Source organism: Elephas maximus, chromosome 12 (assembly GCF_024166365.1).
Source record: "Elephas maximus indicus isolate mEleMax1 chromosome 12, mEleMax1 primary haplotype, whole genome shotgun sequence".
NCBI lineage: Eukaryota > Metazoa > Chordata > Mammalia > Proboscidea > Elephantidae > Elephas > Elephas maximus.
The window spans coordinates 50406279-50430285 of record NC_064830.1 but is presented as its reverse complement, the minus strand read 5'-3'; the positions used below and the strand labels follow the sequence as shown (position 1 = coordinate 50430285).

The 24007-nt window shown below is 37.1% G+C and overlaps 1 protein-coding gene across 6 annotated transcripts in view; it reads right to left on the bottom strand.

Moving 5' to 3' along the window:
* Positions 1-24007, bottom strand: part of LCLAT1 (lysocardiolipin acyltransferase 1) — a 426874-nt gene that overhangs the window by 257546 nt on the left and 145321 nt on the right. For all 6 annotated transcript variants that reach the window (XM_049904965.1, XM_049904972.1, XM_049904968.1 and 3 more), the window contains one exon: positions 14022-14190. In XM_049904965.1, coding sequence (XP_049760922.1) covers positions 14022-14186 — 165 coding nt within the window. In that variant the 5' untranslated portion in view covers positions 14187-14190. The remainder of the gene's footprint in view (positions 1-14021; positions 14191-24007) is intronic.

The window sequence follows — 24007 nt, the reverse complement described above, 5'->3', positions numbered from 1 at the left end:
CTCAGTGGCTGAACTCCCTGGGCCTGAGGTAGGCCCTGTTGAGTGCCTAGAGCCATCCTCCTGGCCTAGAAGAAAGGAAAACTTTCAATTTGTGAGAAAAGATAATTTGCCAGGTCTACTAACCAGGGCAGCTCAGAACAGAAGCAGCTGCTACCCAGGCTGGAACGGTCTGTGGACTCTGAGCACCTTTCCCCTCTGCACGAACCTCTGTGGGTCTATTTCAGGAGAATATGCCCTTGTTGACAGACACCAATCGTTTCAGCTGTGTGGTGCAGAGGTGGGTGTTTGATGTTTTACATTGCTTTGCCTATTAAGCAAGGGTCCTCACCTACCCACATCAGGGGCCTAAGGACTGGTAGCTCCACTCAGGTCACCCAGCCACTCACGACAGGAGCCCAAGGATAACTAACTGGTACCTACCAGTCCTTACAACCAAAAACATTGGGTGTCCATTGTACGTATGCAGAACCCACCTACCTGCACGTTCTAGGGAACAAGGAAACACTTTCCTCACAGACACTCGGGGGTTGGTTCTCCAACCCCTGCCTTGTTCAGAGCGTGACCCCCTGTGGCAACCATATACTAGTACCTGCGCCAATCACCCCTGCGCCTCTGAGACTGTACAACAGAGCCTGTACCACATACTTGACGATAAGCTACCTGGACACCTGAGCTGAATTCATACAAGGAAAGTGAATGGACTCCTAGAATGATATACCTGATAACAGCTCTAGCCACCTGGGGACAGGACGTCAGAGATACAAAGGCAAAAATAATCAACCTAGCTCACTCAAGCAACCCATTTGGGCATATCAAAACAAAACAAACAAAGAAGCCAAGACACAGTAATAAAAAAAAAAAAACTGATACAATAACTTACAGATGGCTCAGAGACAATAGTCAATATCAAGTCACATAAAGAAACAGACCATGATCACCTCAATGAGCTCACAAAACAAAGAATCCACAGATCTTCTAGATGAAAGTCCATTCCTGGAATTTCCAGAGCCAGAATACGAAAGTTTAATATACAGAACCCTTCAAGACATCAGGAAGGAAATGAGGCAACACAAAGAACAAGCCAAGGAACTCAGAAAAAAAGCAACTGAACAAATTAGAAAGGTTATTCAGGAACATAATGAAAAATTTATTAACCTTGAAAAATCCACAGACAGACAGCAATCAGAAATTCAGAAGATTAAAAATAAAATTACAGAAGTAGACAACTCAATAGAAAGTAAGAGCTGCAGAACCGAGCAAGTAGAAGCCAGAATTTCTGAACCTGAAGATAAATCACTTGCCACTAATATATTTGAAGAAAATTCAGATAAAAGAATTTAAAAAAATGAAGAAAACTTAAGAATCATGTGGGCCTCTATCAAGAGAAATAACCTACGAGTGGTTAGAGTACGAAAACAGGGAGGGATAACAGAAAATACAGAGAGAATTGTTGAAGATTTGTTGGCAGAAAACTTCCCTTATATTGTGAAAGATGATCATCGAACTCCACATATGGTAGATGTTAGAAGAAAGTTACCAAAACATATTATAATCAAACTTGCCAAAAACACAGATAAAGAAAGAACTTTAAGAGCAGTTAGAGATAAACGAAAAGTCACCTACAAAGGACAGCCAGTAAGAAGAAGTCCAGATTACTCGGCAGAAACCATGCAGGTAAGAAGGCAACAGGATGACTTATTTAAAAATTGAAGGGAAAAAATTGCCACCCAAGAATCATATATGCAAAACTGTCTTAAATATGAAGGTGAAAATAGGACATTTCCAGATAAACAGAAGTATAGGGAATTCGTAAAAACCAAACCAAAACTACAAGAAATAATAAAGAGAATTCTTCGGTTAGAAAATCAATGATATCTGGTACCAACTAAAGACTAGAACACTGGGCAGAACAATAGAAATCACCCTAGAAAGGGAAAACAAAACAAAACAAAAAGCTCAAAACGGTAACAGCAATGTTATTATATGAAAGAAGACAGCATTAAAACAACAAAGACAGGTTAGGAAATGTAATCATACAGCTTCCATGTGGAGAGGAAGATACGGTGATACAAAGAAAAAAAATTAGGTTTAAATTTAGAAAAATACAGGTAAATAATAAGGTAACCAAGAAGGAGGCAAACTATTCTACTAATTAAAATAAAATACAAGAAAAAATAGAGTCTCAGCAGAAATAAAATCAACAACAATGAATATGAGGAAAGGACAATACATAAGATAATCTACTCAGCACATAACATTAAGTGGGAAAAAGAAACTGTCAACAATGCACAAAAAAAGACATCAAAATAATAGCACTAAATTCATACCTATCCATAATTATGCTGAATATAAATGGACTAAATGCACCAATAAATAGAGAGTGGCAGAATGGATTAAAAAACAAGATCCACCTATATGCTGCCTACAAGAGACACATCTTAGACTTAGAGATACAAACTAAAACTCAAAGGATGGAAAAAAATATATGAAGCAAACAACAACCAAAAAACAGCAGAAGTGGCAATATTAATTTCTGACAAAACCGGCTTTAAAGTTAAATCCACCACAAAGCCTAAGGAAGGACACTATATAATGATTAAAGGGGAAATATACCAAGAAGATATAACACCCAGTGAGAGGGCTGCAAGATACATAAAACAAACTCTGTCAGCATTGAAAAGTGAGCTAGACCATCTCCACAATAGTAGTACGAGACTTCAACACACCACTTTCGGTGAAGGACAGGACACCCAGAAAGAAACTCAATAAAGACACGGAAGATCTAAATGTCACCATCAGCCAACTTTACCTCATAGACATATACAGAACACTCCACCCAAAAGCTACAAAGTGTACTTTCTTTTCTAGTGCACATGGAACATTCTCTAGAATAGACCACATATTAGCTCATAAAGCAAAACTTAGCAGAATCGAAAACACTGCAATATCACAAAGCATCTTCTCTGACCATAAGGCCATAAAAGTAGAAATCAATAACAGAAAAATAAGGGAAAAGAAATCAAACACTTGGAAACTGAACAATACCATGCTCAAAACAGACTGGAATATTGAAGACATTAAAGATGGAATAAAGAAATTCATTGAATCCAATGAGAATGAAACATTTCCTATCAAAACCTTTTGGACACAGCGAAAGCAGTGCTCAGAGGTCAATTTATATCAATAAATGCACACATACAAAAAGAAAAAGGGACCAAAATCAAAGAATTATCCCTACAACTTGAACAAACAGAAAGACACCAACAAAAAAAACCCCACAAGAACCAAAGGAAAACAAATAATAAAAATTACAGCAGAACTACATGAAATAGAAGACAGAAAAACAACTGAAACAATTAACGGGACCAAAAGCTGGTTCTTTTAAAAAATCAACAAAATTGATAAACCACTGGCCAAACTGAAAAAAGAAAAACAGGAGAGGAAGCAAATAACTCGAATAAGAAAAGAGACGGGCGATATTACAGCAGACCCAACTGAAATTAAAAGAATCATATCGGATTACTATGAAAAACTGTACTCTAACAAACTTGAAAATCTAGAAGAAAAGGACGATTTCCTACAAACACAGTACTTACCTAAACTAACACAAACAGAGGTAGAACAACTAAATAGACCCATAACAAAAGAAGAGATTGAAAAGGTAATCAAAAACTCCCAACACAAAAAAAGCCCTGGCCCGGATGGCTTCACTGCAGAGTTCTAACACACTTTCAGAGAAGAGTTAACACCACTAGTAGTAAAGGTATTTCAGAGCATAGAAAAGAAAGGAATACTCCCAAACTCATTCTATTAAGTCACCATATCCCTGATACCAAAACCAGGTAAAAAGACACCACAAAAAAAGAAAATTACAGACCTATATCCCTCATGAACTTAGATGCAAAAACCCTCTAACAAAATTCTAGCCAATAGAATTCAACAACATATCAAAAACAGTAACTCAACATGACCAACTGGGATTCATACCAGGTATGCAGGGATGGTTCAACATTAGAAAAACAATTAACATAATCCATCACATAAAGAAAGCAAAAGAATCACATGATTTTATCAATTGATGCAGAAAAGGCATTTGACAAGGTTCAACACTCATTCATGATAAAAACTCTCAGCAAAATAGGAATAGAAGGAAAATTCCTCAATATAATAAAGGGCATTTATACAGAGCCAACAGCCAACATCATCTTAAATGCAGAGAGCCTGAAAGCATTTCCCTTGAGAAAAGAAACCAGACAAGGACGCCCTTTATCACCACTCTTGTTCAACATTGTGTTGGAGGTCCTAGCCAGAGCAATTAGGCAAGACAAAGAAATAAAAGGCATACAGATTGGCAAGGAAGATGTAAAATTATCTCTATGTACAGACAACATGATCTTATATACAGAAAACCCTAAGGAATCCTCAAGAAAACTACGGAAACTAATAGAAGAGTTCTGCAGAGTATCACGATATAAGATAAACATACAAAAATCACGTGGATTCCTCTACACCAACAAAAAGAATATCCAAGAGGAAATCACTAAATCAACAGCATTGACGGTAGCCCCCAAGAAGATGAAATACATAGGAATAAATCTTACCAGAGATGTAAAAGACTTATACAAAGAAAACTACAATACCCTTCTGCAAGAAACCAAAGAGACCGGCATAAGTGGAAAACATACCTTGCTCACGGTTAGGAACACGTAACATTATAAAACGACTTGACAGCACTGGGTTTTTTGGGATTCTACCAAAAGCGATCTATACATTTAACAAAATTCAAATCCAAATTCCAACAACATTCTTTAATGAGATGGAGAAACAAATCACCAAATTCATATGGAAGGGAAGGAGGACCCAGATAAGTAAAGCATTACTGAAAAAGAAGAACAAAGTGGGAGGCCTTACTCTTCCTGATTTTAGAACCTATTATACCGCCACAGTAGTCAAAACAGCCTGGTACTGGTACAACAACAGGTACACAGACCAATGGAATACGATTGGGAACCCAGACGTAAATCCACCCACACCTGAGCAGTTGATACTTGACAAAGGCCCAAAACAGTTAAATGGGAAAAAGACAGTCCTTTTAAAAAATGGTGCTATGGTCTGACTGAGACTAGAGGAATCCCGGCGGTCACGGTCCCTAAACCTTCCGTTGGCCCAGGACAGGAACCATTCCCGAAGACAACTCATCAGACATGAAAGGGACTGGACAGTGGGTAGGAGAGAGATGCTGATGCAGAGTGAGCTATCTGTATCAGGTGGACACTTGAGACTGTGTTGGCATCTCCTGTCTGGAGGCGGGATGGGAAGATAGAGTTAGAAGCTGGCAAAATCGTCACGAAAGGAGAGACTGGAAGGGCTGACTCATTAGGGGGAGAGCAAGTGGGAGTATGGAGTAAGGTGTATATAAACTTATATGTGACAGACTGACTTGATTTGTAAACGTTCCCTTGAAGCTCAGTAAAAATCAAAAAAAATTAAAAAAAAATGGTGCTAGCATAAGTGGATATGCATCTGCAAAAAAATGAAACAAGACCCGTACCTCACTCCATGCACAAAAATGAGCTCAAAATGGATCAAAGACCTAACTATAAAATCTAAAATGATAAAGATCATGGAAGAAAAAATAGGGACAATGTTAGAGCCCTAATACATGGCATAATCAGTATACAAAACATTACTAACAATGCAGAAGAAAAACTAGATAAGTGGGAGCTCCTAAAAATCAAACACCTCTGCTCATCCAAAGATTTCACCAAAAGGGTAAAAAGATTACCTATAGACTAGAAAAAAGTTTTTAGCTACGACATTTCTGATCAGCGCCTGATCACTAAAATCTACATGATACTGCAAAAACTCAACTGCAAAAAGAAAAATAACCCAATTAAAAAATGGGCAAAAGATATGGATAGACACTTCACTAAAGAAAACATTCACGTAGCTAACAGATACATGAGGAAAATGCTCACGATCATTAGTCATTAGAGAAATGCAAATCAAAACTACAATGAGATTCCATCTCACTCCAACAAGGCTGGCATTAATCCAAAAAACACAAAACAATAAATGTTGGAGAGGCTGTGGAGAGATTGAAACACTTATACACTGCTGGTGGGAATGTAAAATGGTACAACCACTTTGGAAATTGACCTGGCGTTTCCTTAAAAAGCTAGAAATAGAACTACTACAGGATCCAGCAATCCCACCACTTGGAATATATTCTAGAGAAATAAGAGCCTTTACACGAACAGATGTATGTACACCCATGTTCATTGCAGCACTGTTTACAATAGCAAAAAGACGGAAGCAACCAAGGTGCCCATCAACGGATGAATGGATAAAGAAATTATCGTATTTTCATGCAAGGGAATACTACGCTTCAATAAAGATCAGTGAGGAATCCATGAAACATTTGATAACACGGAGGAATCTGGAAGGCATAATGCTGAGTGAAATTAGTTGCAAAAGGACAAATATTGTATAAGACCACTATTACAAGAACTCAGGAAATAGTTTAAACAGAGAAGAAAATATTCTTTGATGGTTACAAGAGGGGGTAGGTAAGGGGGTGGGAGAGCTGTATTCACTAGTTAGATAGTAGATAAGAACTACTTTAGATGACGAGAAAGACAACACATAATATAGGCAAGGTCAGCACAACTGGACTAAACCAAAAGCAAAGAAGTTTCCTGAATAAACTGAATGCTTCGAAGGCCAGCGTAGCAGGGGCGGGGGTTGGGGTCCATGGTTGCAGGGGACATCTAAGTCAATTGGCATAATAAAATCTATTTAGAAAACATTCTGCATCCCACTTTGGAGAGAGGCGTCTGGGGTCTTAAATGCTGGCAAGCAGCCATCTAAGATGCATCAATTGGTCTCAATCCACCTGGTGCAAAGGAGAATGAAGAACACCAAGGACACAAGGTAATTACAAGCCCAAGAGACAGAAAGGGCTACATAAACCAGAGACTACAGTAGCCTGAGACCAAAAGAACTAGATGGTGCCCGGCTACAACCGATGACTGCCCTGAAAGGGAACACAACAGAGAAACCCTGAGGGAGCAGGAGACCACTGGGATGCAGACCCCAAATTCTTTCAAAAAGACCAGACTTAATGGTCTGACTGAGACTAGAAGGACCCTGGTGGTCATGGCCCCCAGACTTTCTGTCGGCCTAGGACAGGAACCATTCCCAAAGCCAACTCTTCAGACAGGGATTCGACTGGACAATGGGTTGGAGAGGGATGCTGGTGAGGAGTGAGCTTCTTGGATCAGGTGGACACTTGAGACTACGTTGGCATCTCCTGTCTGGAGGGGAGATGAGCGGGTAGAGGGGGTTTGAAGGTGACAAAATGGACACGAAAAGAGTGAGTGGAGGGAGTGAGCAGGTTGTCTCATTAGGGGGAGAGCAATTGGGAGTATGCAGTAAGGTGTATATAAGTTTTTGTGTGAGAGACTGACTTGATTTGTTAGCTTTCACTTAAAGCACAATAAAGGTTAAAAATTAAAAAAAAAATTCAATTATATTCAAAGCAATCTATAGATTCAACACAATACCTATTAAAATTCCAACAGCCTTCTTAGCCAATGCTGAAATTAATATGGAACTGCAAGCAGCCATGAATAGCCAAAGTCATCTTCAAAAAGAAGAACAATGGAGGAGGACTCACACTTCACAATTTCAAAGAATACTATAAAGCTACCATAATCAAAACAGTCTAGTACTGGCATGAAAAGAGACACGGCCAATTGATTTTGACAAGGGTTCTAAGTCATATACAATGGAGAATAAATTTTCTCTTTAACAGATGGTCCTGGAACAACTGGATCTCCACAAACAAAAGAATGAAGCTGGGCTCATACCTCAAAGAATATTATGAAAATTAACTCAAAATGGATTATGGACCTAAATGTACAAACTAAAACCATAAAACTATTAGAAGAAAACATAGGACTAGTGCTTCAGTACCTAGTTTTTAGCAATGAATTCTTTGATATGACACCAAAAGCAGCAGCAAAAAAAAAAAGACAAAATAGATGAACTGGACTTCATCAAAATTAAAAACTTTTGTTCAACAACAAAGTGAAGAGACAACACACAGAATGGGAGGAAATTTGGGGTAACCATATGCTGGGCAAGTGTTTAATATCACAAATATATAAAGAATTCCTACAACTTATCAACAAAGAGAAAAACAACATAATCAAAAAATAGGCAAAGTAACTGAACAGACATTTCTCCAAAGAAGATACACAACTGGCCATCAAGTACATGAAAAGATGCTCAATACCACTAGCCACTGGGAAATGCAAATCAAAACTACAATGAGAACCAGTTCATCTCCACTAGGCTGACTAACATACAACAGAACACTATTCAACCATAAAGAGAAATGAAGTCCTGATACACGCTATGTATCATGGATGTACCTGGAAAACATTATGCCGAGTGAAGTAAGTCAATCATAAAAGGACAAATTTTCTATGATCTTGCTCATCTGAAATATCTAGAGTAGGCAAATGAATAGAGGACAAAGTTTATTAGTGGTCACCACAGGAAGGAGGGATGGGGAAAAAGGGAGTCATTGTTTAGGGAGCGTTGTTAATGGTGATGAGAAATTAGTCAACGAATGCTGGTGATGGTTGCACAATATGATTAATATAATTGGTGTCACTGAATTGTACATGTAAGAAATGTTGAACTGGACAAAAATAGAAAAAAAAATACATACACACATATATTTTTTCTACCTGCCTGCTCCCTCCCCACACCCTCACACACATACCAAAAAAGAGATACCACTTCACACTTACTAGGTTGACTATGATCAGAAAAGCAGAAAATGACAAGCATTGGTAAGGATGTGGAGAAACTGGAAGTGTCATCCACTGCTGCCGGGATTGTAAAATAATAGTGTAGCTGTTGCAGAAAACAGTATCAGTGGTTCATCAAAAACTAAACATACAACTACCTTATGACCCAGCAGTTCTACTCCTACATATATACCCAAAAGAATTGAAAGGAGGAACTCAAATATATACTTGTATACCAGTGTTCATTGCGGCACTATCCACAATAGCCAAGAGGTGGAAACAACCTAAATATCCATTAACAGATAAACTGATAAATAAAATGTGGTGTATATATATATATGTCATGAAATATTATTCAGCCATAAAGAAAAATAAAGTTGATACATTCTACACTGTCATAGATTGAATTATGTGTCCCCAAAAATGTGTGTATCAACTTAAGTAGACCATAGTCCCAGTATTCTGTGGTTGCACTCCATTTTGTGATTGTAACTTTATGTTAAAGAAGATCAGGTGGGATTGTAACACCCGTATCAGGTCATATCCCTAATCCAATGTAAAGGGAGTCTCCCTGGGCTGTGATCTGGACCACCTTTTATCTCTCAGGAGATAAAAGGAAACAGAAGCTAGCAGAGAATGGGGACCTCATACCACCAAGAAAGCAGTGCTGGGAGCAGAGTGCGTCCTTGGACCTGGGGTCCCAGCGTGGAGAAGCTCCTAGTCCAGGGGAAGATTAATAAGAAGGCTGACAGAGAGAGAAAGCCTTCCCCTGGAGCTGACTTCCTGAATTTGGACTTTTAGCCTACTTTACCGTGAGAAAACAAACTTTTCTTTGCTAAAGCCATCCATCTGTGGTATTTCTGTTACAGCACCACTAGATGACTAACACATACAGCACGGATGAACCTTGAAAACGTTATGCTGAGTGATGTAAGTCAATCATGAAAAGACGAATATTGTATGATCACACTTACATGAAATACCTAGAACAGGCAAATGTACAGAGACCAAAGTCTATTACTAGTTACCAGGCGGAGGTAGGAGGGGAAATGGAGGAGGTATTTCTTAAGGGGTGCCAGTTTCTATTAAGGGTGATGAAAAAATTTGGAAAGGGATAGTGGTGATGGTTATACAACATGGAGAATGTAATTAAAGTTACTGAATTGTACACTTAAAAATGGTTTAAATTGGCAAATGTTTCATTATATATATATTTAACCGTAATAGAACAAATACAAGAGACATATGAACTAACCAACCAAACTGTCACAGTGGATTAAAAAGCAAGATCCTCTACAAGAAGACACACTTTAAAGACCAGATAAGTTGAAAGCAAAACGAGGAAAAAGTAAGGCCATGTGAACAGTAAGTATAAGAAAGCTGCTTATATTAACATTAGACAAATGTTTTCGAAGGAGACATCAGGAAGGAATATTATCAGAGAATAAAAAGAAACATTTCACAAGGAAAAAAAGGTCAGTTTATCAGAAGAGCTCACAATCATAAATGTGTACAAGCCTAAAGGCTGGGCTTAAAAAATACCTGAACCAAAAATGACTAAAGTAAAGGAAGTAAGAGATAAAACATAATTATAGTTGAAGACATTGACACAGCTTTCTCAATAAGCTGTATTACCTTACTGAAATTATTAATGATATAATAAGAAGGGTACAGAGGGAAGGATTAAACAAAGTCACAGATGTGCTGAACACCATTAACAACAAACATTTTTAGCCTCACTGACATATATTGCACATTATATCCAACAACTCCAAAATACACATTCTATGCAAGTACTCATGGCACGATGGGTCATAAAAAAAAAAAATCTCAGTTTGCTTCAAAAGACTGACTTCTTATATTCTCTGACCACAAAGTAATTAACTAGATATCAGTAACAATAAAACAGCTATAAAGGCCCCAAATTTTTGGCAGTTAAGCAGTATACTTCTAAATAACCCACAGATCAATAATTTCAAACTAAATGATAATGAAAATACAACATATCAAAATTTGTGGGATGAAGCTAACACACTGCTTAAAGGGAAATAAATATTTTTAAAGTTCGTATTAGAAAGGAAGAAATATTTTAAATGGATGATCTAAGTTGGTACCTTAAGAGCAAATTAAATGCAAAGTAACCAGAAAGAACAAAATAACAGCAGAAATCAATGGAAGAACACAAACAATAGGAAAAAAAAAAATAAAGCTGAAAGTTGGTTCTTTGAAAAGGTTAATAAAACTGACAAACTCATAGTAAGACTGATCAAGAAAAAAAGAGAAAAGGCACAAATTAGAAACATCAGAACTAAACAAAAGGGTATATCGCTACAGATCTTACAGATATTGGTTAAAATTGAAGTATTATAAACAAATTTACGCCAATAAATTCAACAACTAAGATAATATGGACAAATTCCTTGAAAAACACAACTTACCAAAACAAATAAAATATGAAATGGAAAATTTGAATAGCCCTATTATCTACTGAAGAAAGTAAATTTGTTATCAAAAATCTTCCTATAAAGAAAATTCCAGACCTAACGGTTCATCTGGTGAATTCTATCAAATCTCAGGGGGAAAAATGCCAATCTTACACACACTCTTTCAAAAATAGAGGAGGAAGGAGCACTGTACGACTCATTCTATGAGGCCAGCCTAACCCTGATAACAAGTTTTGGGCTAGTCTGACCTTTAGACTGCTATATGTTTGTTCCCTTATCCAACACAACCTGTCCCTTTGGCTTCTCTAGTAAAGGAAAAAGCTTTCTATGACCACTTTTTGCCAACTCTCCTCTTTCAGTGTGAGGGAAATATTACACTATTGACAGTGACTTCATTATTACCTATCAATTTCTCAGACTACCTGGGTGGTGCAAATGATTAACTGAAAGGTTAGAGGTTCCAGACTACCCAAAGATGCCTCAGAAAAAAAAGCCTGGTTATCTACGTACAAAAAAATCAACCGCTGAAAACCTACGGAGCACAGTTCTACTCTGACACACATAGGGTCGCCACAAGTCAGAATCTACTGAACGGCAACTGATTAACTGTTATCAATTTCTCAGATATTTTGTCCTCAAGACAAGCCTTCCCTAGCTTGAAAGTACTCCGGACTTTGATTTTAAACACTCATGAAATAACAACCAACTTCTCATTACCAGGAGCTATGAGGACCCCATATGACTCTGACCAATCTGTGAAGATTTTCCTAACACCTAAGGCTCTTAAAAAAAAAAAAAGAAAAAGAAAACCAAACCCGTTGCTGTCAAGTTGGTTCCAACTCATAAAAAAAAAAAAAAAACATAGTGACCCTATAATCAGACAAATTGAGTTTAATCTCAGCTTAAATAATTTGGTTATGTTTGTGACATCGGGCAAGTTATTTAATTTCTCAAAACTTCTATTTCTTCTTCTGTAAAATAGGGATAATACTGGCACCTGAAACGAGGCCAAGCTCATAAACCACTTAGCACAGTATCTGCCACACAAGTGCACAACAGCTAGTATCATTACCCCCAGGTTTTTTATTTGATTTTCCTTTTAACAAATCTCCAGATTCTTCTCCCTATTATCAAATTAAATACGCAAACCATGCCAGTTAACTACTAATATGCCAAAGTCCCTTTCCTGATTCCTGTAAAAATGACAATTTTAAGTGCAAATATAGAAAATATGGGGAAAGTGTAAAGTGAGGAGGGAGAAAGGGAAGGAAGAGGGGAGGAAGGGAGTGGACTACTTTTAGTTTAACATTATCAACGTTTCACAGGAAAAAGTCATAACTAAATAAAATTTTAAAAACAAATTAACTTTGTAACATGGAATAAATACAATTTATAAAATTATTCATCACAAGATTTCTTTTTAAAATATGAAAGGAAGGGTACATTGTAAATGATTTATTAAAATTCAATTTATAGGGAACTTTTCAGAAACATTCTACTCTACAAAGGTGGGTATAACTATACCAACCACTGTTTCTAGAAATATTTTCCAATCAACTTCCACCTAAGAGGTCTATATTATTAACATACTTTCCTTTCTACAAACATAACATGGGCAATCTACCTGCTGCTTGGGGTAGGGGTTGGGGAGAGACAAATTAATTCAAAAGAAACAGGTAAAGGAAGAGTAGTCTCGTTTCTCTTTTCTGATATTATACTTACCACCTCTCTATCCTGACAGGTCAATAAACCCACTAACATTAAGTTGTAGGTGCTGCTCAGGAAAAGGAAGGAACAGAACATTTTGGGGAAATATAACCTAACCGAAGTAAACACAGACAGCTGTACACACATCACTCAGTTTTTGGAGAAGGCCCTGCTGGTTAGCAGCAACAGGGAGGAATTGGAGCCTCTTCAGTTCTTAAGGGAGAAGGAGTCTGGACTAGAATCCCACAGGAAGACATCAACTCAGGGTCAGAGAATGCGTGCTTACAGCAGCGTGCATTGACTTTATAGAGAATACCTGGTGCTCCAAGAATCTACTACACGTATTGTTATGTACTGTTACTTTACAGATGATCTAGCCCAACACATAGGCAATCACTTTTATTTCTACATTTTGTGGTTACTGGAAAGAGTTAAATAACATCACTGTCCACAATTAAAAAAAAAAATTTTATTATCTGATGTAAATTTCCATCATTGTTTTGTAAAATAAAGCAATGGGAATACAAAATAAAATTAATGATGTAAAAATTCTTCAATCTGTACCTTTAAGATTCATGCATTTTATAGATGTAAAGTATACATCAATAAAGGAAAAGAAAATTCATGAAGAATATGAAAAAAAACCTCTTAATTTTATAATATGGCTCTTAATTACGTATTTTCTTTCAAGAGCATCAATCATTTTTCTTTCTTTCTACTTCTGTATTTTCCCCTTTAAATCCGAAAGTGTCTCTTACGTAACATGAAGGACTTGCGTTTCTTCTACAGCCCAAATCTGACTCTTATAAAATAAAAACAGGTTAAAAAACAACAAAACCCAGTGCCATAGAGTTGATTCCGACTCATAGCGACCCTATAGGACAGAGTAGAACTGCCCCATAGAGTTTCCAAGGAGCGCCTGGCGGATTTGAACTGCCGACCCTTTGGTTAGCAGCCGTATCACTTTAACCACTACACCACCAGGGCTTCCAAAAATAGGCTGGGCCACTTTAATGCAAGCACTCTCCTGCTCTGGTGTAGAACTTACCACAGGTAGTGTGAGCCAGGTTGCCACAAGACGGTTGTTGATCCAGCGATACCAAGATGGGTTTAGAAACATCAAGGGTAAAAAGGGACCCAGCATGAAAATGCTTCCAAAAAAGCTTCCCCAAAACAGACTGAGAATAAAATAAATCCCTTTCCATGACACCATGATTCTGAAAGATAAAAAAAAAAGGATATATTTTGTTACTATACATTTTACATTTAACTTAAATTCAATTTTAGAATGATGCATATGATTTTTTTTTAATTATAAGCCAAATTTAGTTTATAATCTTTTGGAGTTGGAGGGTAGAGAGACAAACTTGAGAGGATAAAAGGAGAAGGGAATTATCACTAGATATTTTTTTTTTTTATATATAGATAGGTGGATAAGATAGATGATGGCCAAGTATAGTGCTATATGTTTTTCATTCATTACATCATTTAAGATGACAACCTTATGAATTAGATATTAGTAGCTGCAGTTTAGAGATGAGGAAGCAACGCTTGAAGTTTATGACTTCTCCAAGGCAAAAAAGCTAGCAAGCAGAAGAAATGAGTTTCTCAACCCAGGGCTGTCCATGTTTTAAGTATGAGGAAACAGTTAAATGCAGTGTTTCCCAAACTTATACAACTCTAAGAATGACTTGGCATTCTTGTTAAAAATATATTACTAGCTTATTTTTTTTTTTTTTTTTTAATTCCCAGAAGCATCTGTTCAGTTAATCTAGAGAAGGGCAAGGGAATCTACATTTAACAAATATTTCTGATGAGTCTTATGATCAAGTGAGTTCGGGAAACACACGTTTGTGTAAGGGAGCCAAGAGATCAGGAGGTAGAGTCCATTGTTCTGGTTTTTGCCTTATCATTAACAGCTGTGGATGCTGGACAAGTCCTTCAATTGTTTAGAGTTTTGTAAGATAGTATCTGCCCCAACCGGTTTAACCCTCATTCCAGCATAAGACAACGCTTTCCTCAAAGCACCCCTGAGAGTGTAACCTGTATCCTCTGTACCCGCCATTCACAGAGAATCAATACAAATGGGAGTATGCTGCACATGTGAACCGGATACACAAAGTTTGAGACTCCCTGACCAAGATGATCCATAATGGTCCTTCCAGAAGTTTAAAAAAAAAGTATCTACAAATGCTTTTGATAATATTTCTGACACTTCTATGATTTTAAGTCAGTGGTATGCAAACTTTTTCTTTAAGGGCCAAACAGTAAATATTTTCCGCTTTGCTGGCAATATACTCTCTGTTGCACTTCTCTATCATTCTTGCGTAAAAGCAGACATAGACAATGCATAAACCAATTGGCACGGCTGTACTTCAAAAAATCTTTATGTACAAAAACACAGTGTACCAGATTTGGCCTGCTAGCTGTAATTTGCCAATCTCATTCTAAGTTGTTGCAGAAAAATGATCTAGATCAGGTTAACCAGTACCATCCTAACAATCAAGAAATGTTTATGAGACTATATAACTATCCATGTTTGCAGGTATATAATTTATGTCATGTTCAAGATATCCTGATACTTCATTTTCAGATTGGACCCACCCAGTAACCCGGTTGTAGAGAGTCCTATAAATCAGTTTGCCCCCAATAAACACATTTCACAACCTCTAATTTAACTTCCCCTATCTTCAGAGGAATCATTTATGTTCTCTAACCTTAGCTGAGCCTTCAAGATTTATCTACAATTCTTCTAATTTCCAATTCTCATGTCCTTCACAGCAGTTTGTCTAAATTTTTTACTAAATTTATATCCCTAGAGTATATAGGGTCGCTATGAGTCAGAACTGACTCAACGGCACTGGGTTCTGGGAGAGTATATGAACTGAGTTCAAAGCCAAAGCATGTGGAAAGGAAAGATTGGAAGAAGCAAGAAGATGCTTCAAGGGATGTTTCTGGTACTGGGAGGCAGCATAGCACAGTGTGGTCTACAAGCTCTACAACTAACTAGCTACACAATGAAATAAGTTTATATAAACGAAGTGTTTAGACAGTACCCAGTATATAGTAAGCACTAAAGCACTAAATACTAATAAATGTTACTATTATTCCTATTAATATATTTAAAATCAAGAGGAATTTATCATGTTTTAGGTGAGGGAGAAGCTAGTTGAGAATGAAAGTTTGAGGATGTCTAAAATCAATGGAATAACTGACCAAGAAAAAGGGGCAGGGGTAGTTTTCAAGAAAAATTGAAGACAATAACACAAGTAAGACTAGCTCTGAACAGTAGCTAGGAATCATTCTCAGAGAAAGGTGAGAAGGACATAACGATAGAATGGGTATAAAATACCAGAAAGGGGTAGAGGGTAAATAAATACAGTAATACAACCTGATAGCCTCTATTTTTCGCTTCAGGAGAAGGTAAGCTCATCAACTTTACTCTCCTGATTCTCTAAGAGGACAGTGTTCATCAGTACGTCCTGCTGACATGAAACACTATGCACACAGGAGATACTTGATGTTTACTGCATTGAATATATACAGACATTTTCCAAACTGTACATTTGCTGTCACACAGATCTCATCACTAATGTATATTCATAGGCATAAATGTAGAGCTTCACACTCAGCAGATGGAAGAAATTATGGAATTTTTTTTTTGTTTTCCTCCTAGGAAGTATTTACTCCTTTCAAAAGTCAATAAAGATTAAAGAAAAGGACGACAGGAAAGGCTATGATAAAAGACACAAGAGTGTGAACATCATAAAGGTGACCCTCTTACGTCCTACAGGTCTAACAAGTTGCCAGTACATCAGACATTTATATTCTCAACACAGCAAACATCTGACCTCCAAAAAAATTGTCTAGTCTAATAAAAGTCTTTGTGTTTTATATACTTAGTAGTATTTAACATAAAACTGGATATTTTCTTTTCCAGGGTGTTATCTGACACAAAATCTTATTAAAATATTCCAAAGTTTTTTTATACCCAAAAGTAGATTTAATGGACTAAGGACTGCAGAACAGCTTCCTAAGAGTGACTATACCTAAAAGCCATGACAATTTAACAGAGTGCACCGAAATGTAAAAAAAAAAAAAAAAATCTAGAGATGTTAAATCTTTACATTAAAAAACATTTTTTTTTTTTTTTTTTTAGAATCTAAAAATAACATCTTTGGGCACTTACTCTTAAACTGGCTTTTTATGAGCTGAAAGGTTATGCTGAAGTCAGATTCTTCACTCTCTTTACTATTTTGCCAAAGAATTTCTTTAGGAGGTCCTCATAACCAGGAAAACATAATATTGATATTTAAAAATAAACTGTTGGAAGCAAATCTAAAATGAATAATCAAGTATTTGATTTTATGATCTAGGCTGTATTAGGGTACAAAATATATTTTGCCTCATGATAATAAAACTGTTGGAAACATTAAACACAACTATGAAAACAACAATGGTCTTAAAATCTGTACATATTAAAAAAAAAGTATTCTACCAACTAAAACCTATAATTATTTCAAAATTATCACAACAGGAAACAAAATTTCAAATGTCATGGTGCCTTTTAAAATAAATGTCAGACAAGACAGGTCAAATCCTTTAAACAAAATCTGATTTATCTGAATACTGAATACATATTTTAAATCTCTACCAACACCTGACATGCAGTGTGTGCACAAAATCTTTCAAAGTACAAATAGAATATCTGCTGAGAACTGGTTTTTTGCCAAACTCTCCATCTGAACTTAGCTATTTGCCATTAGCAATTTGCTCTATGCTTAGACACTTACCCCTAAACTCCCCACAGAGCTAAACTTAACATTGTGTCCATTCACAACTGTTTACCCCGATTGAAGCTCTGCACTGCTTCTTCCTCACTTATCAAATTATTTATGATTTCATATAATTAAAAGAAAAATAAATTATAGTTCAAAGACCTTAAAACAAAACCAAACCCTTTGCTGTCGGATCAATTCCAACTTGCAGCAAGCCCATGTGTTACACAGAACTGCTCCATGGGGTTTTCTTGGGAGATTGCCAGGCCATTCTTCCACAGGGCTGCTCAGTGGGTTCAAACTGCCAACCTTCAGGTTAGCAGTTGAGCACAACCATTTGTACCACCCAGGGACAGGAGCTTGGAAATCATCAAATAAAATATTTATACACACACACACACACTTTAAAGGGATGGGGCTATGAAATTAAGAAGTGTCACAATTATAAGCCAAATTTTAGTATCTCATGTAAAAATTATTCTCAATTTTAGAGGAGCTTAGTTGCACTGAAGAGACCTAATGTCTTTCCTAATGTTCCCTAGTACCTAGCATAACGCACAGCATTTGATAAACACACAAAGAAACAAGTTTGCTCCCTCAAGTCCAAATGAACAGTACAGCACATCAAAACTTGTGGGAGGAGGCGGTGGTTGCCAGCTTCCACTGAAAGAAAGTCTGGTTAAATAAATGGTAAACACCTAATCTTTCAAAATACTTTTCAATAAAAAAATAAAAGGCTTATCATTGAAAAGTAGTTATGAACAATGCAATTAAATATCATTTTTGTGCATTCTTTGTACAATACTGACAGTTTTCCCCAAAAAACATAAAAAGCTATTTGAGAAAGATGTAAGTACAGTTTTAAAATGGTATGTCCATTTTACTGCTAAATACAGGGATACAGAACAAAACCATAAGTCATCTTGAAAAACTGAACCTATTTCAGTATAACCCAACAACTTTTTCCTGTAAGATCACTTCCCCTTCAGTGAATTGATACAATATTCTCTCACCTCACTGATTTACTAGTTTATAATATAATCCTGATTCTGATGCTTGTCCATGCTGCCTAACCACCTCTGGTTAAAACATTTGCAATACCAAACAAAAAGTAAAATATAGCCCACCTACACACCTTACTCAGTTCCATGTATTATTCCTGGACTATAACAACTTGGGGAAATACTACTCCATAAATATGAATGCGACCCATTAGAAATACCTAATGGGTTACATTCAGGAAGGAAACTTAGTTCACAGAATCTTCTTAGTTATTTTATTCACGTAACAATTTAAATGTTAACAACTCAGATTGCTTTCAGTCTGATGGGGAAGCTAAATTGGCAAACAAATGATTGCAAGTCAATGTAATACATGCTGTAATAGAAGTAGAAGGGAGGCATGCAACAGTGTTAAAGGCAGATCAAAGCAGGGCAGGATCCACTGTGCTAAAACAGATTAAAGAAGGCATTAGACTCTTTGAGGTAAGTGGGTTGAGGGGAGAGAGGTCAGTCTAGGCAGTGGCCCAAAACATCCAAATTCACAGAACTTTGAAACAGCATGGCTTAATCAGGGAACTGTAGCTCATTAGATATTACTGAGGTATGGGCTACATGGGCTTCAAGAAACCACAAGGGCACAGGGCACAGGCCCTAGGGAGAAAGTAAACCAAACCCAAGCAAGAATAGCCAAAACCACCACCTTTATCATGTTGTCACCACAAAGCCTCAGGTATATGAATCATGTTTTAGGATAAATGTTAAAGTGATGTAGTACATATAAGCATGAATTTGATCAGTACACTAATTCTGTTAAAAGTGTTATAAGCCAAGAGGTTCTCTGCACTTTAGAACCGATTGTGCATATGGCTTGTTGGCATAAATCCCGGGATCAATAGATGTTCATTCCAAACACAGGCATGTGAGCCAGGAGCACCTGATCCAGCTCTGCCATTCAACAGCATGATGATCAAGACATCACTTAACCTGGATACCTGACCCGTAAAGTGGAGGTTGGGAAAAATGCTAAGGCTGCTACTAATTCTGACATTCTGCATATTGCTGCCTTTTGAGCACTTAATATTTGCCAGGTATTTCACAGATGGCTTTTGGTATTTACATACGTAGCACCCAGAGATTCAACTATTCATCAATAACCTAAAGGTGACATGTAAGTAATCTGTAATTTTGCTGAAACTTAAAATTGAATTATATACTTTACAAAGCTGGTATCAAAAAACAAATTATTTAGGTAGCAATGGCTCTGACCAATTATACAATAACCTAATCTTAGTGGCCTTTATTCTGTTCTATTTAGCCCATATGCATTTGGTGGGGATGGTGATATCCTATAGTGGATTTGTTAAATTTGAGATTTTAAAACTACGAACGGTTAATGTGCTCTGTTAACCCAAAGGTTGGAGGTTTGACTACACCCAGAGGCACCACAGGAGAAAAGCCTGGTAGTCTACTTCCAAAAACTCAGCCATTGAAAACCATAGGTAGCACAGTTCTACTCTGACACACATGAGGTCTCCATGAGTAGGAATAAACTCAACAACTAGTTTTCATATTCCTTGATAATGTCAAACGTGCCCTAAAATAGGCATTTTACAAACACTCTCATCTAATCCAAACAAAAGTCCAAAAGTTACATATTATATCAGTGATATTTACAGGTAAAGAAGCTAAAAGCCTGGCTCTCTTAACTACAAGCCCCTGATAGTGTTTATACTAACAGAGGTGAGTTAAAAAACCTATAACCAAGGACCTCCCCAGAAAATGCAGTAGACAGTTCAGAATTGGGAACAGTGAAAGATTCAAAGATGAAAAAGTAAATGAGTAATAAAAATAAGTGATAAATTGAGCATAGTGTTTAATCCACTGTAAATTCATTTATTCACAAGAGGAAGAAAAAAAAAAAACTAAACCAGCTCTCATGGAGTTGATTCTGATTCATGGTGACCCCATTTGTGTCAGAGTAGACCTGTACTCCACGGGGTTTTCAATGGCTGTGATCTTTCAGAAGCAGATTGTCAGGCCTTTCTTCTAAGGAGCCTCTGGGTAGATTCAAACCCCCAACCTTTCAATTGGTAGCCAAGCGTTTAACCGTTTGCACCACTCAGGGATTCCAGTCATAAGAAAAGGAGTTAATAATACTCACAAAACCAAAGTACCACATTACTTTGAAGCTACACTTCTCACATTCCACAGAACTGAGGAGACCTAGGAATTTCCCCTATTTCTTCATAAAAAGTAGGAAAATAAAAATGAAGTTGTTTTTGTACACTAAACTATTAATATAAATCTAAACTCAGATTCAGCAACCTTTTTAATAAGAACCCAAATAAAATGACATTTGTGAAATACGCTCACTAGTGTTGAGAGAAATAAAAACTAAAATGAGAGGTCATTTGCCTTCTATTGGATTATAAAAAATAAAAATATTGATAATATTCAGTATTAGCAAGGTGATACAGGATATAAAGGTACTTTTTGTTCTGCTGATAAACTGTAAATTAGTACAATTTTTAGGAAAGTGGTATGGCACTGTTTATCAAAGTAGAAATATGCATATTTAATTAATAAAAAATTATATTTCAAGAACTGTAGCATCCAGAAATAAGGTGCCCTGGTAGCACAATGGTTAAGTGCTCGGCTGCTAACCAAAAGGTTGGCAGTTCGAACCCACCTGGTGGCTCCATGGAAGAAAGACGTGGCAATCTGTTTCTGTAAAGATTACAGCCAAGAAAACCCTATGGGGCAGTTCTACTTTGTCACATGGGATTGCTATGAGTCGGAACAGACTTAATAGCACCCAACAACAACATCATGCAGAAATAATCACAGCGTGAACAAAGATATAGGCACAAGGTAGTTCACTGAAGTATAATTTTTAACACTAACAATGGAAGACGATAAATTTTACCAATAAGGAAAGGAGTGAACATTTTCTAGCACTTCTATACTATAGAAAACTAAGGAACCATTTAAGAGAACAAGGTAAGTCACACTGCCTAACATGAAAGGATATATGTGCAATTCTGTGCGTCTGTGTGTAAGTCCATGTATTTATAGGTATATTAAAAGGACTGTTTCAACAAGAGCTTGATAAGCCCAAGTTTACTCCACAGGGAGGCTGCCTGGAGATAAATATCCTGTCCTCAATCTCTTTCCATCGTCTTATCTCCTTCAAGAACGTCCCCTTGTCCAAACCTAACTGGAAGCCTAAGGACAGTGTTGCCCCACAGGTCAGCCTCCTGGGGCAGAAAGCTGGATGGAGAAGGGTGGAGAGTAGATCCAGAGGCCAAACAGAAGCCATTAAACAGAAGACATCCAACTGAACAATACAGTTATGCAAAATGAGTAGGTTACAAAACAATATCTGTGATTACTGTATTTATTCATATGTATATTACGGTGGTATACCTAGGTTGTAATATTACATTACAGTTGATTTTTATATATTTTGTGTTCATTTGTATTTGTTAAATGTGATAGAATATTATGAAAAGAAAAGAATTTTAAAAATTAAAAAAAAAAGGTCTGCAGAGGTTCCATGTCAAGACAGCACAATGAACAGAAATATCTAATTTTGCTCTCTCAAAAAACACTACTAAAATCATACTGAAAGTAGTTTTTTTAAGTCACACACCTACAAAGACAGAAATAACAAGAGAAGGACAACAGCAACAATATTTTAAAAGCTGGAAAGCAGGAAGCCAAATGTTGATTATCTTGGGAGACCTGAAAAAGGCAAAGGGTAAGCCAACAGATGAAACAGCAGAACACAAACCTGCAGACTCCACAAGGGCTCAGGAACTGGCAGCATCAGGTATATCCGGAACCAAAAGGGGATAAATTGGAGTTGACTAAAATAAAAAGAGGTGGGCAAAAACTGAGAAGCAGCTCTCCTTCTGAGCTCTCCTTCTCTCCGCACACCCTTGGGGGACTGTCCCTCCTGTGAGCACAGCGTAAGTCTGGAAGTGTATTCTTTTTTTTTAATGAATACATAATAATTGTATTCTGTGCTATAGTTTGGGTTTGGGTTTTATGATTTCTCTTGAACAGTCTACAGGTCTGTGACTGCAAATGCTGTCCAGAAAGGCTTCGTGGAAGAGGTAGCATGTACACCCTGGCCTTGGAGGAGAAGAAAAGCCATCTGTGGGGTGGGAAGCCAGCCGAAGGACAGAAAAGATTCATCTTCCTCTGCGATGGATGGGCCAGGGGGCTGATGACAGGCTGATGATAGTTCACCTATGGGAGTCTATTCTCTGGAGAAGGTAAAACAGGATTTCCTGACTATGGAATGCACAATTGAAGGCATGGTTATCTGAGAACAGGAGATTAAGCGGCCATAACCAAACGCATTACCATCGAGTCAATTCTGACTCATAGAGACCCTATAGGACAGAACAGAACTCCCCCATAGGGTTTCCAAGGAGTGGCTGGTGGATTCCAACTGCTGACATTTTGGTTAGCAGCCAAGCTCTTAACCACTGCACCACCAGGCTCCATGTGACCATATACATATTAAATCCGGAATACTGAGACCTCAGATCTGCTGTCCTCACTGGGCTCTCAGATGGTTGGCAAGCAAATCTTTAGTTCTAGGTCAGAGCTGTGCAACAGAACTTTCTGTGATGTTGGAAATGTTCCACAGTTGTGCTGTGCAATACAGTAGCCCCTAGTACCATGTGGCTATTGAGCACTCAAAACGTGGCCGGTACAACTGAAGAAACAAATTTTAAACTAGTTTTATTTAAATTAAAAGAGCCACATATGGCTAGTGGCTACTGTACAGTACAGGCAGAAGACTGGAACATACTTCTGGGACTCAGATCAGTCCATGAAGAAAAACGCAAATATACAAACACTGGGTGTAACCAAAATACAGCCCACTTAAGCTACCCCAGTGAAGCCCAAAGTCTGCAAGTCTCACCTACATGGCAAGCTTGTAATTGGTTTTTTAAGCCCAGCCCCTCCCATTTTCTATTATGAACAGACAAAACATCTGAGGAAAAGATTCTAACATGAAATTAGAGCCGAAAATAAACAGAAGAAAAAAAAAGTATACTCGAAGGAAACAAGCTATTCAGGAAAAAGAAAAACTTCAAAAAAAAAAAAAAACTATACCATTCTCAGAAAGACAAGAAATACTACACCCAGGAAACAAGAACAACATGTTCTTGCAGGGAACAAATAGAAAAGAAAGGAAATACTCAGAGACTAAAAGAGCTTTTGAAGTTAAATAACAA